The sequence below is a fragment of the Salmo salar genome, chromosome 15 (assembly GCF_965601325.2).
Source record: "Salmo salar chromosome 15, fSalSal1, whole genome shotgun sequence".
In the NCBI taxonomy this organism is placed as follows: Eukaryota; Metazoa; Chordata; class Actinopteri; order Salmoniformes; family Salmonidae; genus Salmo; species Salmo salar.
The window spans coordinates 2,777,247-2,792,885 of NC_138305.1; the positions used below are offsets into that span (position 1 = coordinate 2,777,247).

The 15,639-nt window shown below is 41.1% G+C and overlaps 2 protein-coding genes across 3 annotated transcripts; one reads left to right on the plus strand and one right to left on the minus strand.

The window, feature by feature from the left end:
• Positions 1–782: 782 nt before the first annotated feature.
• Positions 783–11,312, minus strand: h2az2a (H2A.Z variant histone 2a). 2 transcript variants are annotated; one of them, XM_014143355.3, is made up of 5 exons: positions 11,175–11,312; positions 9,867–9,944; positions 6,090–6,203; positions 1,375–1,504; positions 783–1,178 (listed from the first exon to the last, which is right to left on the minus strand). In XM_014143355.3, exons 1-5 carry the CDS (start codon positions 11,175–11,177, stop codon positions 1,117–1,119), a joined length of 387 nt encoding a protein of 128 aa, XP_013998830.1. In that variant the 5' UTR covers positions 11,178–11,312; the 3' UTR covers positions 783–1,116. The 2 variants fall into 2 exon arrangements, with proteins under 2 accessions (XP_013998830.1, XP_013998829.1); XM_014143354.3 differs by lacking the exons at positions 9,867–9,944; positions 11,175–11,312 and having other exon boundaries at positions 6,090–6,408.
• A 682-nt stretch (positions 11,313–11,994) lies between these two features.
• LOC106570810 (transcriptional regulator protein Pur-beta) lies at positions 11,995–15,379 on the plus strand. Its single transcript, XM_014143353.3, has one exon. It carries the CDS (start codon positions 12,045–12,047, stop codon positions 12,975–12,977), a length of 933 nt encoding a protein of 310 aa, XP_013998828.2. The 5' UTR covers positions 11,995–12,044; the 3' UTR covers positions 12,978–15,379.
• The last annotated feature ends 260 nt before the right edge of the window (positions 15,380–15,639 follow it).

Genomic DNA, 15,639 nt, shown 5'->3' on the forward strand with positions numbered 1-15,639 from the left:
ACGACATCGGAGGCAGCTTATGGTAGAGAAAATGTAATTTAATTCTCCACCAACATCTCTGGTAGACATTCCTGCAGTCAGCATGCCAATTGCACATTCCCTCAAAACTTCAGAGATCTGTGGCATTGCGTGACAAAATGGCACTTTAAAGTGGCCTTTTGTCCCCAGCTCAAGGTGCACCTGTGTAATGATCATGCCGTTTAACCAGCTTCTTGATATGCCACACCAGTCATGCGACTGGACTATTTTGGCCAAGGAGAAACGCTCACTTGAGACGTAAACATATTTGCACACAAAATGTGAGAATAATAAGCTGTGTGCAAATTGGACATTTCTGGGATTTTTTTTTTTATTTCAGCTCATGAAACATGGGACCAACACTTCACATGTTGTTTATATTTCTGGTCAGTATAATTTACGAGCTTTAAAAAAATTAAATCCACATGTGCAAATTTAACAGACATACCCGACGACTGAGACCTGTAACTACTAAAGGCGCTTCTACAAAGCTCTCAGTAAATGAGATCTGTATTTCCTTTTCAATGTTGCTAAAACTTAAAATAACATGGTTTTCATTTTGTCGCTATGAGGTATTTGCGTGTAGATGGTTGAGAAATATTTAAACCATTCTAAAAATCAGGCTGATATAAATAATGTGGAGTAAGTCAAGGGGTTGAATACTTCGAAGGCACTGTGCATGGCAAATCTTTTCTCTTATAAACCAATATGGTACAGACAGACGGAAAGTAACGATACATTTCTTAATAACCACAAACGACAGCTTTGTTTTTATAAAAAAAATGGGTTTTAACAATTCCATTTTTCAGTACAAAACATTTGAAGCCCTGTCAAACAAGTCAACTGTGAAAATCTGAAGAAAGTATGATTTCCCCTGTCCAAAAATAACATACATATTTTGTCCTTTTCTAATTATGGGAAATATTAGACTAACGAAAGAAAAACTACCACTCACTCATCGTTAGCTAATAGTAATATAAAAAGGATCATTGTGAAGTCCTGTTGGTCAGGTTAGAGTCCGAACACGCGTCGCCGAACAGAGTCCAGTCCGAACACACGCCTCCACAGTTCCGATCAACAAGATGGCATCTGTCTACTCTATGCAGTCTTCTGCTGGCCCTTCTTCCCGATCAGGGACTTGTGGATGTGGGGGATCACACCTGGAAACAGAAGCAGTGGTTAGATAGGAATACAAGTATGTTAAAGATAATGGAGATGGGATGTTGTTCATGCATGTACATCAATAGCGTTGATTCAAATAAATACAAATGAAAATAAATACAGGCAAATATGCGTGAGTTGTGTTGGGGCCTGCACATGCAAGTCATTTAATAACAGTGTTCTTTCTGAACCCACCGCCTCCAGCTATGGTGGCCTTGATGAGGGAGTCCAACTCCTCGTCTCCACGGATAGCGAGCTGCAAGTGGCGGGGAGTGATACGCTTCACCTTCAGATCTTTAGAGGCGTTACCCGCCAACTCTAGTACCTGGAAACAAGTCAGCCAATCAGGATACGATAATATATGTAACTCCATTGAAACAAAAACATGTATCTGATCAACTGAAATCGAGAGCTCGGGGCTATAATCTGCATTTGTCAAAATTGTATTATTGACAGCGTTGTTTTGTTCAATGTTCTCGACCTACATAGTACTCCAAATACACTGCATTATAACTACCCATCGAACTTCTCATTCCAAATTCATGGGCATTAATATGGAGTTGGTCCCCCCCTTTGTTGCTATAACAGCCTCCACTCTTCTGGGAAGGCATTCCACTAGATGATGAACATTGCTGTGAGGACTTACTTCCATGCAGCCACAAGAGCATTAGTGAGGTCAGGCACTGATGTTAGGCGATTAGGCCTGGCTCACAGTCGACATTCCAATTCCTCCGAAATGTGTTAGATGGGGTTGAGGTCAGGGCTCGTGTAGGCCTGTCAAGTTCTTCCACACCGATCTCAAACAATTTCAGCACGGACCTCGCTGTGTACACAGGGGCATTGTAATGCTGAAACAGGAAAGGTCCTTCCCAAAACTGTTGCCAAAGTTGGAAGCACAGAATCGTCTAGAATGTAATTGTATGCTGTAGCGTTCAGATTTCCCTTTCACTGGAACTAAGAGACCTAGCCCGAACCAGAAGGAAAAAAATTAACAGTCCCAGACCATTATTCCTCCACCAAACTTTACAGTTGGCACTATGCTAATGTTCTCCTGGCATCCGCCAAACCCCGAGTCATTCCGTCGGACTGCCAGATGGTGAAGTGTGATTCAGCACTCCTGAGAGCGCGTTTCTACTGCTCCAGAGTCCAATGCCGGTGACCTTTACACCAGTTATTGTACCGACGTTGCTTCGAGGCAGTTAGGAACTCTGTAGTGAGTGTTACAGAGGACAGATGGTTTTATGTGCTACGCGCTTCAGCACTTGGTGGCCCCGTTCAGTGAGCTATTACGGCCTACCACTTTGTGGCTGAGCAGTTGTTGCTCCTAGACGTTTCCACTTCACAAACAACACTTACACAGTTGTCCAGGGGAGCTCTAGCTGGGCAGAAATTTGAACTGATGTGTTACAAAAGGTGGCATCCTATGACCGTGCCACATTGAAAGTCACTGAGCTCTTCAGTAAGGCCATTCTACTGCCAATGTTTGTCTATGGAGATTGCATGGCAGTGTGCTTGATTTTATACACCGTCAGCCACAGGTGTGGCTGAAATAGCCAAATCCACAAATTTCAAGGGGTGTCCACACAGTATCAGTCAAACGTTTGGATACCTATTCATTCAAGGGTTTCTTAATTTTTTACTATATTCTACATCGTAGAATAGTGAAGACATCGGAACTATGAAATAACATGGAATCCCATAGCAACCCCCCCAAAAAAAGTGTTAAAACAACTAAATACATTTTATATTCTTCAAAGTAGCCACCCTTTGCCTTGATGACAGCTTTGCACACACTTAGCATTCTCTCGACCATATTCATGGGGTAGTCACCTGGAATGCATTTCAATTAACAGGTGTGCCTTGTTGAAAGTTAAGAGGGAAAGGAATTTCACAAATTAATGCATTTGAGCCAATCAGTTGTGTTGTGACATGGTAGTAGGGATATACAGAAGATAGGGCTATTTGGTAAAAGACCACGTCCATATTATGGCAAGAACAGCTCAAATAAGCAAAGAGAAATGACAGCCCATTATTATTTTAAGACATGAAGGTCAGTCAATGTGGAAAAGTTCATGAACTTTGAAAGTTTCTTCAAGTGCAGTCGCAAAAACCAAGTACTATGATGAAACTGGCTCTCATGAGGACCACCACAGGAAAGGAAGACCCCGAGTTACCTCTACTGCAGAGGATAAGTTCATTAGTTACCAGCCTCAAAAATAGCAGCCCAAATAAATGCGTCAGAGTTCAAGTAACAGACACCTCAACGTTAACTGTTCAGAGACAGCGTGAAAGCAGGCCTTTGTGGTCAAATTGCTGCAAAGGAACCACTACTAAAAGGACACCAATAATAAGAAGACTTGCTTGGGCCAAGAAACACGAGCAATGGACATTAGACCGGTGCTAATCTGTCCTTTGGTCTGATGAGTCCAAATTTGTGATTTTTGGTTCCAACTGCCATATCTTTGTGAGAAGCAGAGTAGATTAATGGACTCTCACATTGTGTGGTTTCCACCGTGAAGCATGGAGGTGGTGGTGTAAGGGCTATTTGACCAAGAAGGAGAGTGATGGAGTGCTGTATCTGATGACCTGGCCTCCACAATCACCCGACCTCAACCCAATTCAGATGTTTAGGATGAGTTGGACCACAGAGGGAAGGAAAAGCAGCCAACAAGTGCTCAGCATGTGGGAACTCCAAGACTGTTGGAAAAGCATTCCCCATGAAGCTGGTTGAGCGAATGCCAAGAGCGTGCAAAATTTTGGGTGGGGGGGGTTTGTTTACTACATGTTTCCATGCGTGTTATGTCATAGTTTGTCTTCACTATTATTCTACAATGTAGAAAATAGTAAAAATAAATAAAAACCCTTGATTGAGTAGGTGTAAATACACACGCCTTCAGAAACTATTCAGACCCCTTGACTTAACACATTTTCTTACAGCCTTATTCTAAAATGGATTAAATAAATACAAATCCTCAACAATCTACACACAACACCCCATAATGACAAAGCGAACAGGTTTAGGAATTTCAGCAAATTATTTTTAATACAACAGAAATACCTTATTTACATAAGTATTCAGACCCTTTGCTGCCATGAAACTCAAAATTGAGCTCAGGTGCATCCTGCTTCCATTGATCATCCTTGAGATGTTTCTACAACTTGGAGTCCACCTGTAGTAAATTCAATTGGACATGATTTGGAAAGGCACACATCTATCTATATAAAAAGGTCCCACAGTTGACAGTGCATGTCAGAGAAAAAAAACAAAGCCATGAGGTTGAAGGAATTGTCCGTTGAGCTCCGAGACAAGATTGTGTTTAAGCACAGACCTGGGGAAGGGTACCAAAAAAATGTGACGCATTGAAGATACCCAAGAACAGTGGCATCCTTTTTTTTTTTTTAAATGGAAAAAGTTTGGAATCACTAAGGGTCTCTAGAGCTGGCCACATGGCCAAACTGGGCAATCAGGGGAGAAGGGCCAGGGAGGTGACCAAGAACCCAATGGTCACTGACAGAACTCCTCTGCGGAGATGGGAGAAACTTCCAGAAGGACAACCATCTCTGCAGCACTCCACCAAGTAGGCCTTTATGGTAGAGTGGCCAGACCGAACTCAGAGTATTTTTATTTAACTAGGTAAGTCAGTTAAGAATAAAATCTTATTTACAATGATGGCCTACCCCAGCCAAACCCTAACCCCAACGCTGGGCAAATTGTGCGCCACCCTATGGGACTCCCAATCACGGCCAGTTGTGATACAGCCTGGGATTGAACCAGTCTTTAGTGACGCCTCTAGCGCGAGATGCAGTGTCTTAGACTGCTGCGCCACTCGGGATCGGCGTTAAGTCACGACAGCCCACTTGGAGTTTGCCAAAAGGCACCTAAAGACTCTCAAACCATGAGAAACAAGATTCTCTGGTCTGATGAAACCAAGATTGAACTCTTTGGCCTGAATGCCAAGCGTCACATCTGGAGGAAACCTGGCACCATCCCTACGGTGAAGAGTGGTGGTGGCATCATCATGCTATGGGGATGTTTTGCAGCGACAGGGACCCTGAGATTAGTCAGGATCGAGGGAAAGATGAACAGAGCAAAGTACAGAGAGATCCTTGATGAAAACCTGCTCTAGAGCGCACAGGACCTACGACTAGGGCGAAGGTTCACCTTCCAACAGGACAACGACCCTAAGCAAACAGACAAGACAAAGTCTCTGAATGTCCCAGCCAGAGCCCAATCTTAAACCTGACCGAACATCTCTAGAGAGACCTGAAAATAGCTGTGCGGCGATGCTCCCCATCCAACCTGACAGAGCTTGAGAGGATCTGCAGAGTAAAATGAGAGAAACTCCCCAAATACAGGTGTGCCAAGCTTTTAGCATCATACCCAATTAGACTCAATGATGTAATTGCTGGCAAAGCTGCTTCAACAAAGTACTGAGTAAAGGGTCTGAATACTTACGTAAATGTGATTTCAGTTTTTTAATATACATTTGCAAAAACCTCAAAAAAATGACGTTTGAGGGGGGGGGAACAATTTTAGAATAAGGCAAAAAATGTAACAAAGTGTGGAAAAAGTCAAGGGGTCTGAACACTTTCCAAAGGCACTGTATGTATGCATGTGTACCATGTCATGTTGCTAAATTCAAAAGAATACAAGATTTAAATATATATATATTTTATCCCTGACACCATTTAAACCAGACAGTTCGGAACTTTAAACTTTATTATCTTTTTGCAGACAGAACCTTAGTTGCAACCCTCAAAATGTAAAATGATTCCGAGGTCTATTAAAAAAACATAACTCTTACCCAGCTCTTTCCAACCCATCACAAATGGACTAATGTCATTGTTGTTTAAATGACAGCAGTTCAGAGTAAGTAACCCAAGAGGATATAATGGTCTCAGTGTCTCACCTCAGCAGTGAGATACTCAAGGATGGCAGCACTATATACAGCCGCTGTGGCTCCAACACGCCCGTGGCTGGTAGTACGGGTCTTTAAGTGCCTGTGGATACGCCCCACTGGGAACTGGCAGGAACAAAACAAATGTAAGGTTAGGCGACAATGGGGAGGGGATGAATGGCTTCTAGCAATTGGAGTACACATGAACATTTAAACTTTACAGTAAATGCAGGAAACACGCAGAAAGCATTGCTACTCTTGCTTTGAAACTAATAAATGGCATGCAAGGTGCACTGCGTCAGGATCTCTGTTAGAGGTCGACCGATTAATCGGAATGGCCGATTAATTAGGGCCGATTTCAAGTTTTCATAACAATCGGACATCAGTATTTTTGGACACCGATTATTATTATTTTTTTACACACACCTTTATTTAACTAGGCAAGTCAGTTAAGAACACATTCTTATCTTCAATGACGGCCTAGAAACGGTGGGTTAACTGCCTTGTTCAGGGGCAGAACGACAGATTTTTACCATGTCAGCTCGGGGATTCAATCTTGCAAACTTGTTAACTAGTCCAACGCTCTAACCACCTGCTTTACATTGCACTCCATGAGGAGCCTGCCTGTTACGCGAATGCAGTAAGAAGCCAAGGTAAGTTGCTAGCTAGCATTAAACTTATCTTATAAAAAAAAAAAAAAACAATCAATCATATTCACTAGTTAACTACACATGGTTGAAAATATTACTAGTTTATCTAGCGTGTCCTGCGTTGCATATAATCGATGCTGTGCGCATTCGCGAAAAAGGACCGTCGTTGCTCCAACGTGTACCTAACCATAAACATCAACACCTTTCTTAAAATCAATAGACAAGTATATATTTTTAAACCTGCATATTTAGTTAATATTGCCTACTAACATGAATATATTTTAACTAGGAAAATTGTGTCACTTCTCTTGCAACAGAGTCAGGGTATATGCAGCAGTTTGGGCCGCCTGGCTCGTTGCGAACTGTGAAGACTATTTCTTCCTAACAAAGACAGCCAACTTCAAACGGGGGATGATGTAACAAAAGAGCATTTGCGAAAAATGCACAATCGTTGCGCGACTGTACCTAACCATAAACATCAATGCCTTTCTTAAAGTCAATACACAGAAGTATATATTTTTAAACCTGCATATTTAGCTAAAAGAAATCCAGGTTATCAGGCAATATTAATCAGGTGAAATTGTGTCAATTCTCCTGCGTTCATTGCACGCAGAGTCAGGGTATATGCAACAGTTTGGGCCGCCTGGCTCGTTGCGAACTAATTTGCCAGAATTTTACATAATTATGGCATAACATTGAAGGTTGTGCAATGTAACAGGAATATTTAGACTTATGGATGCCACCCATTAGATAAAATACAGAAGGAAAAAAACGTTTTGTTTTTGAGATGATAGTTTCCGGATTCGACCATATTAATGACCTAAGGCTCGTATTTCTGTGCGTTTATTATATTATAATTAAGTCTATGATTTGATAGAGTAGTCTGACTGAGCGGTGGTAGGCACAAGCACGCTCGTAAGCATTAATTCAAACAGCACTTTCGTGCGTTTTGCCAGCAGCTCTTCGCAATGCTTCAAGCATTAGGCTTGAAGTCATAGACAGCACATCAACTCCCAAGATTAGGCTGGTGTAACCAATGTGAAATGGCTAGCTAGTTAGCGGGGAGCGCACTAATAGCGTTTCAAACGTCACTCGCTCTGAGACTTGGAGTGGTTGTTCCCCTTGCTCTGCATGGGTAACGCTGCTTCGAGGGTGGCTGTTGTCGATGTGTTCCTGGTTTGAGCGAGGAGAGGGACGGAAGCTATACTAATACACTGGCAATACTAAAGTGCCTATAAGAACATCCAATAGTCAAAGGTATATGAAATACAAATCGTATATAGAGAGAAATAGTCCTATAATAACTTCAACCTAAAACTTCTTACCTGGGAATATTGAAGACTCATGTTAACCTCTTGGGGCTAGGTGGGACGCTAGCGTGCCACCTGTGGTGCACTCCATCAACAGCAGGTGCATTTCAAGAGCGGCAAATTTGAATCCAAATAAATGTCAAAATTCAAATTTTTCAAAAATACAACTATGTTACACCATTTGAAAGATAAACATCTCCTTAATCTAACCACGTTTTACGATTTCAAAAAGGTTTTACGGCGAAAGCATAAATTTAGAGTATGTTAGGACAGTACATTTACAAGAGTTGTGTGTAATGTTTTGTCAAGTCAAAGACAGGGTCACCAAAACCATAAAACCAGCTAAAATGATACACTAACCTTTTACAATCTCCATCAGATGACACTCCTAGGACATTATGTTAGACAATGCATGCATTTTTAGTTCTATCAAGTTCATATTTATATACAAAAACAGCGTTTTACTATGGCATTGATGTTGAGGAAATCGTTTCCCTCCAATAACCGGCAGTCAAGTCAGCGTCAGAAATTAAATAATTAAAATTAGAAAACATTGTTAAAATATTATATTGTCATTTAAAGAATTATAGATTTACATCTTTTGAACGCAATCAACTTGCCAGATTTAAAAATAACCTTACTGGGAAATCACACTTTGCAATAATCTGAGCACTGTGCCCAGAAAAATACGCGTTGCGATACAGACTAGACGTCATGTTGGGGAGATCTAAAATCGAAAATACTATGTAAATAATCCATTACCTTTGATTCTCTTCATCAGATGTCACTTCCAGGTATCACAGGTCCATAACGAATGTAGTTTTGTTCAAAAAAGCTCATCATTTATGTCCAAAAATCTCCGTCTCGTTAGCACATGATGTAAGCCAGCCGGACTTCTCGTCATGAACGAGGGGAAAAAATATATTTCCGTTCGTTCAAACATGTCAAACGTTGTATAGCATAAATCATTAGGGCCTTTTTTAACCAGAACATGAATAATATTCAAGGTGGACGAATGCATAGCCTTTTATAACGTATTGGAACGAGGGTACCCAACATGAAGTAGCGCGCCAGGTGTCTAATGGGACATCACCGTTCCATGGCTCTTGTTCGGTCAGATCTCCCTCCAGAAGACTCAAAACACTTTGTAAAGGCTGGTGACATCTAGTGGAAGCAATAGGAAGTGCCAAAATATTCCTAAACCCCTGTGTCTTTCAATGGGATAGCTTTAAAGTCAATACAACACATCAGGTATCCACTTCCTGTCAGAAAATGTCTCAGGGTTTTGCCTGCCAAATGAGTTCTGTTATACTCACAGACACCATTCAAACAGTTTTGGAAACTTTAGAGTGTTTTCTATCCATATATAATAAGTATATGCATATTCTAGTTACTGGGTAGGATTAGTAACCAGATTAAATCGGGTACATTTTTTTTATCCAGACGTGCAAATGCTGCCCCCTAGACCCAACAGGTTAAAAGGAACCACCAGCTTTCATATGTTCTCATGTTCTGAGCAAGGAACTTAAACGTTAGCTTTCTTACATGGCACATATTGCACTTTTACTTTCTTCTTCAACACTTTGTTTTTGCATTATTTAAACCAAATTGAACATGTTTCATTATTTATTTGAGGCTAAACTGATTTTATTGATGTATTATATTAAGTTAAAATAAGTGTTCATTCAGTATTGTTGCAATTGTCATTATTACAAAGAAATAAAATTGGCTGATTAATCGGTATCGGCTGTTTTTGGTCCTCCAATAATCGGCATGGAAAAAATCATATTCGGTCGACCTCTAATCCCTGTAGAGGTATTCGATCTTACCTGCAGTCCAGCTCTCTGGGAGCGTGACACGGCTTTCGCCTTGGCCTTACCACTGTCTTTTCCTGCCTTACCGCCAGCCTGGAATATAGGGAGCAAAACACAGATTACAAAAAGAGACAGTAAAATGGGACTTCAGTAAGACAGAAATCATGTAATTTGCATGTGAGCACTCTTTCCCAAAATGTCTTTAAATGACATCTGCTAAAACTCCTGAAATACCTTGCTGGTCACAAACCAACACTTGCTAGCAGTTACAGTAAAACGCAAGTGCTCTCATACACACAATTCTCAGGTACAATTATTTTATTGTTTTACTAATTGAATCTATCAAATAGGAAACTTAATGTTTCTCTCACCTTTATTTTAATTGTGGATTACTTTGAAATGCATCCCTTATAAGAAATGTGCCCCATAAATAAAAGTTAGATTTTATTATTGTACAGAAATGTGTTGACAATTTTGGGTCATAACTCACCAATGGCTGTCACTCAAAATAAAGACAACACTTCCAGATTGATAAACAGGTCCATATTAAAATAGCTATTTATGAGGATATTTAGCTAGCATTCCAGCTGAATCACCCTGTTCTTGAGGGCATACGGTTTCCCGCCAGTTACTAACCAGCAGCTGGAATCAAAATGTTGCTATGAAAAGGCACTGAAGCATGCTTTAGCACAGTTGTCCACGACGAGGAGAAACCCGGGTAACTAGGTGTGTGGCTAAGACACATTTTACCAACATTCACACTATTGTAATAAAGTAGTCATGTCGAGCGATTGATAACCCCAATGAATTTGTCACTTCCTGAAAAATTGACTAAAGCTAAAAGGAAGAATTAGTAGCGAGACAACTTCGACAGATGGCAATATTAACATTTGATTTGGTAGAGAAGAGCAGCCGCGGGACAACCCGGCCGTACTTGAAAACAAATTGTCAGCTAGCTAACGTTAGGGTATCTAGCTAGCTAAATTAGCTAACGTTGGTAGCCTAATAGCCGTTCAACCAAATAGTATGAACGCAAAAATAGCCAAAGTAAGATATATTTCTAACATTAATTAATACCAGCAATTACCAAACAAATAAAACTAAAAGTTTCACAAGTATGTTAAAAAGTAATCTAAATATCTCTAAGTAGGTATCGGTTAGTAATGCAAACTTGTTAGCTTACTGTAGCTGGCTAACGCTAGCTTGGCATTTCTTTTTAGGTAATTTGAAGCAGCAGTAGCCGGTAATGCAATTACAACAAATGATATACCAAGCAGTCGTTATTAAAAATGATCACTACAAATAATAACCACATAATGTTACCATTTCAGCGTTTTGTTATTTGGTTGTGGAACTGAGGAGCTCGGAAACAATTTCGGTTGAAGACGGAGAGAAACAATAAAGCCCTTCAGGCTCGTAAACGCTATGCCCGGGACTCCTCGCGAGTGGACATTGACCAATGGGAATTGGTGTTGTTTCTTTGAATCTTTTTTCTGCCCAATCACAACGCTGCTTGTACACATTTTTACCCATCCCCCACCGCAACTTCGGCATGTCCTTTGCGCACGAGACCAAGTAGGCTGGACTCCTGAGCTAGAAATTGCCACTCAAAATGTATTTGTATTGATTATCAATATTATTCACGTGATTGTCTAATAAAATGCTGAAATATATTACGTGCACGCGCACATCTGGTTATTGCATATTCAGAAATACTCAAAGCACTCATCTTTGATAATGTATTGTATTGTATGCTGTTGCAAACTGACTGGATGTCGTAAAATATTAATTTGCCTCACAATTGGTGTACAAAATCAATGGGTAACTAATTAGCTAGTGCACAATGAATTCAAAATACTCAGCAGTATTTTACTAGTTTGCCTGAGTATCTATTCGTTTCATGTCATTTTAAGACCACGAGGTTTTCAATGCATTAGAAAAGTAAACCGATTACGGTAAATAATGGGGGGGAAATCGTTGATTTCATCGAATTAGGAGGGCCCCATTTATTGACTGACAAGTGGAATCTACCAGTAGAAAATCAACAGTTTGCGGTCTGCTGTTGTAATTGGCAGGCGATTGGCCTATCAGAACGCAGTATTCAACGGTATGTTACTCTGCGAATTGGTTAAGCACGCGGGGGGGCGGGGAGCAGAACCTAGGAAGGAGAGAATCTGGCTGCTGGTGGCGAAGATGGCCGACGGGGACAGTGGGAGTGAGCGCGGTGGCAGCAGTGGCGGCGTAGGGGGTGGAGGCGGCGGGTTTCAGCATTACCAGCGGGACCAGGAGACCCAGGAGCTGGCCTCAAAGCGACTGGACATCCAGAACAAACGCTTCTACCTGGATGTAAAACAGAATGCGAAGGGCAGATTCATCAAAATCGCCGAGGTCGGCGCCGGGGGCTCGAAAAGTCGTCTGACCCTTTCCATGTCAGTTGCCGCCGAGTTCCGTGACTACCTGGGGGATTTTATAGAGCACTACGCCCAACTTGGGCCTAGCAGCCCCGAGCAGATCGCTCAGTCATCCGGCGGCGATGACAGTGGGCCTAGGCGGGCCTTGAAGAGTGAGTTCCTGGTTCGAGAGAACCGAAAATACTACCTCGATCTGAAAGAGAACCAGCGGGGGAGGTTCCTCCGCATCAGGCAGACCCTCAACCGAGGCCCTGGGTTCGGAGTAGGAAGTGGCGGAGTCCCTGGTGGCATGCAGTCCGGACAAACCATCGCCCTCCCGGCCCAAGGGTTAATAGAGTTCCGTGACGCCCTAGCCAAACATATAGACGACTACGGAGGAGATGACGAGGAACTCGCCGGTGGCGGAGGAGCAGGGGGCTACAGCGAGCTTCCGGAGGGCACCTCTATCATGGTGGACTCCAAACGGTTCTTCTTCGACGTCGGGTCCAACAAATACGGAGTTTTCATGAGGGTGAGCGAAGTCAAACCCAGCTATAGAAACTCTATCACTATCCCGTTCAAAGCGTGGGGCAAGTTTGGAGGCGCATTCTCTCGTTATGCCGACGAGATGAAAGAGATACAGGAGAGACCGAAGGATAAAATGTTTGAAAGGAGACCAGGAGGAGGAGTTGCAGGAGGAGAAGAGTCGGAGGGAGACGAGGTGGACGACGATTGATCAAGCCGGCTGTGCAATCTGATCAAGCTGTCTGACAACGTCACGCAAAGCTTGGATAGAAGAAGACCTATTTTGTGCATGACGTATGAATCGAACCTAAATGCTAAAAAAAAAAAAACTGTGGAGTACAAAAAGTATATTTGACCTGGAAATACTGTCTATATAAGATAAATGCGTTATAAAGGTTAGGTCCATGTTTTTTTAATTAAGTTTTATTTAATCAGAGGAGCCCAATTTGCTTCCAGAGTCTCATTTTCAATGGTGCCATGAGGATATAAAATAATAGATTAAACTACAAAATGAAAAAAAAAGATACAATAACAAATACATAACATTTAAAACATCACAGTCATCATAACCAAATTGTTAAAGTCAATCAAAAACAATTGCACACCTCAGTGAACTCATTTATCATCAGGGTTATAAACTGCCCTGGTGGTACCAGGTCATTTGTGCTAACTATTACTAGTTGGATTGTATGAGATTTTCCATTAATAAAAAAAAGTAAAGATTGTCCATGTAAAAAGTAACCCCAGTCATGTTGCTAGCCCAGCAAATCCAGTCTCACAATGTTTCAGAACATGACATTAGGCCTCTGGTCTCTTTTACCGGTAGAATATCTATTTTTAACTCTAAACAACTTACTTGGACCAGAACTATGTGCTGTATATAATAACAAAAAAAAAGTGAACATTTGGTGTTTCTGAGCAAAGAGATGCAAAACTCAGCTTATCTAATACATTGCAGTGTGTTCTGTCTTTTAAGTGGTTTTTACAGTCAGAGAACAACTGTATTGTTTTGGAATAATCTGAATCATTGTTCTAAGCAGGACACAGAATTGGGCATAGACAGAACAGGGAGGGAAAAAATTGCCTGGTCTCAGATCTGTTTGTTCAGTCTTACCAACTCCTGGGACCAGGCTAAGCAAGACAACCAACAGACCAGCATCAGTGACACACAGGCCCTAGTAACAGGGGGAAAAAAGGAAACAGACCCATTGGTTGGTTGGGGTGTCATCGTGACCACAAGTGGCTGCATGCAGTGTGTCATGAATTGAAAAGCAGGGGATTCCCTCACCCTGATTTAGACTCTAATGCTGCTAAGCTCCCATAGTATATGATTGTTATACTGGTTCTATGATCTTTCCCTACAGTCTATGGTTCTGTCTTTTGGCCTGTGTGCCTGTAGGGATGAACATGATCTGTCTATGGATATTTTACTAGGACGAGACCTGTGTCTGCCCTGTATTGTCAACCACAAGGATGGGAGGGAGTCTTGAATGTCAAATCCAGCAACCTGTTAGATCTAGCTGACTCTGAATGAAGATGGCTTAGGCTAGGATGACTGCCACTGGTCGTTGTTTGTAGGGGTGGTTTCCCGGACACAGATTAAACCTAGTCCTGGACTGAAAACTATGCTCAATGCAGAATCTCCATTGAAATTTATTTTTAGTCCAAGGCTAGGCTTCATTCTTGTGTTAAATTATTTTTCAAAAGAAATATATAGAAATATGTCTATTAGATGATATGTAAAATGTATTGAGTATTGCTGCCTAAACTGAACTGGTATAAGCTATTTAAAACACTAAAGCTTGGATGCAATCATCCAGGGAGATTTCTTAACATTTTATTTTATTCCCTGAATGAAAAATGAAGAGCATAGAAAACGATATGGAAGTGATAACATTAACAAACACATACTTTTTTTTAAATTGTACACAATACACTTAGATCCAGTCCCATTCAAGTAGTCTGTCTCAAATCTGTCCTCTCACTTCCAGTCCATCAGACAGAAAGAATATCCACCCTTCTCTCAATCCATCAGTTTTCCATTTTCTCTCAAGTTGGTACTCTTTCAGTTGACAATAAGACGTGACTGAATACCATCCAGGCTTCTTATTTCAGTGGTTGGTCCTCTTTAAGTAGAATTCTTTTTTTTAGCATGCCTGCTCTTTTATTTAGCATTTTTCTGATTGCTGTATGTTTCTATTTATAAAAACAAATTTGACAACGATCAAAGGATCAAAAGTTTAATTCTGGTCAACATACATACAAAAAGTAATGGCATTTGTAACCTTATTCAGGAAATTACATCATCCTCAACAAAAACAACCATCACATTTCCCTCTCTGTGTGTGTGTGTGTGTGTGTGTGTGTGTGAACCGTCTCCAATTGGCTTTACTTTACCCTTCAGCATAGCAGGAGAGAATGTGTCATACAAACAACATCGGGGAGCAATAGTTTTTTTTCTACTGATATAAAAAATATTATATATACACGAGTTTTAACTACAACCTTATTCCTGTATTGTGTTACATGAAATGGCAGCTGTTTCCCTCGTGAGTTCTGCTGTAATATTCTACCAAGTTCCTTTCAACGGTAAATAAAGTTCTTTGCTGAGGAGGATGAGTGTTTGTCGTCTTTTCTCCATCCAAAAAATCAGATTCCACAATCATGGAATCGTTGTGGGCTAAGACTATGTTGTGTTTTTAATAGAAGTAATATGACAGATTTTCTGCGGTAAGAAAATTAGGTCCAGGAGGTCTTATTCAGCAACAGGTGAAGGAATCTCACAGAACAGAATTCAAGTGATGAGACTAGGGACTCGGGAGAAACAACCCATTCAACCTTACAGGGTACACTCACATTATATGAATGTGTTT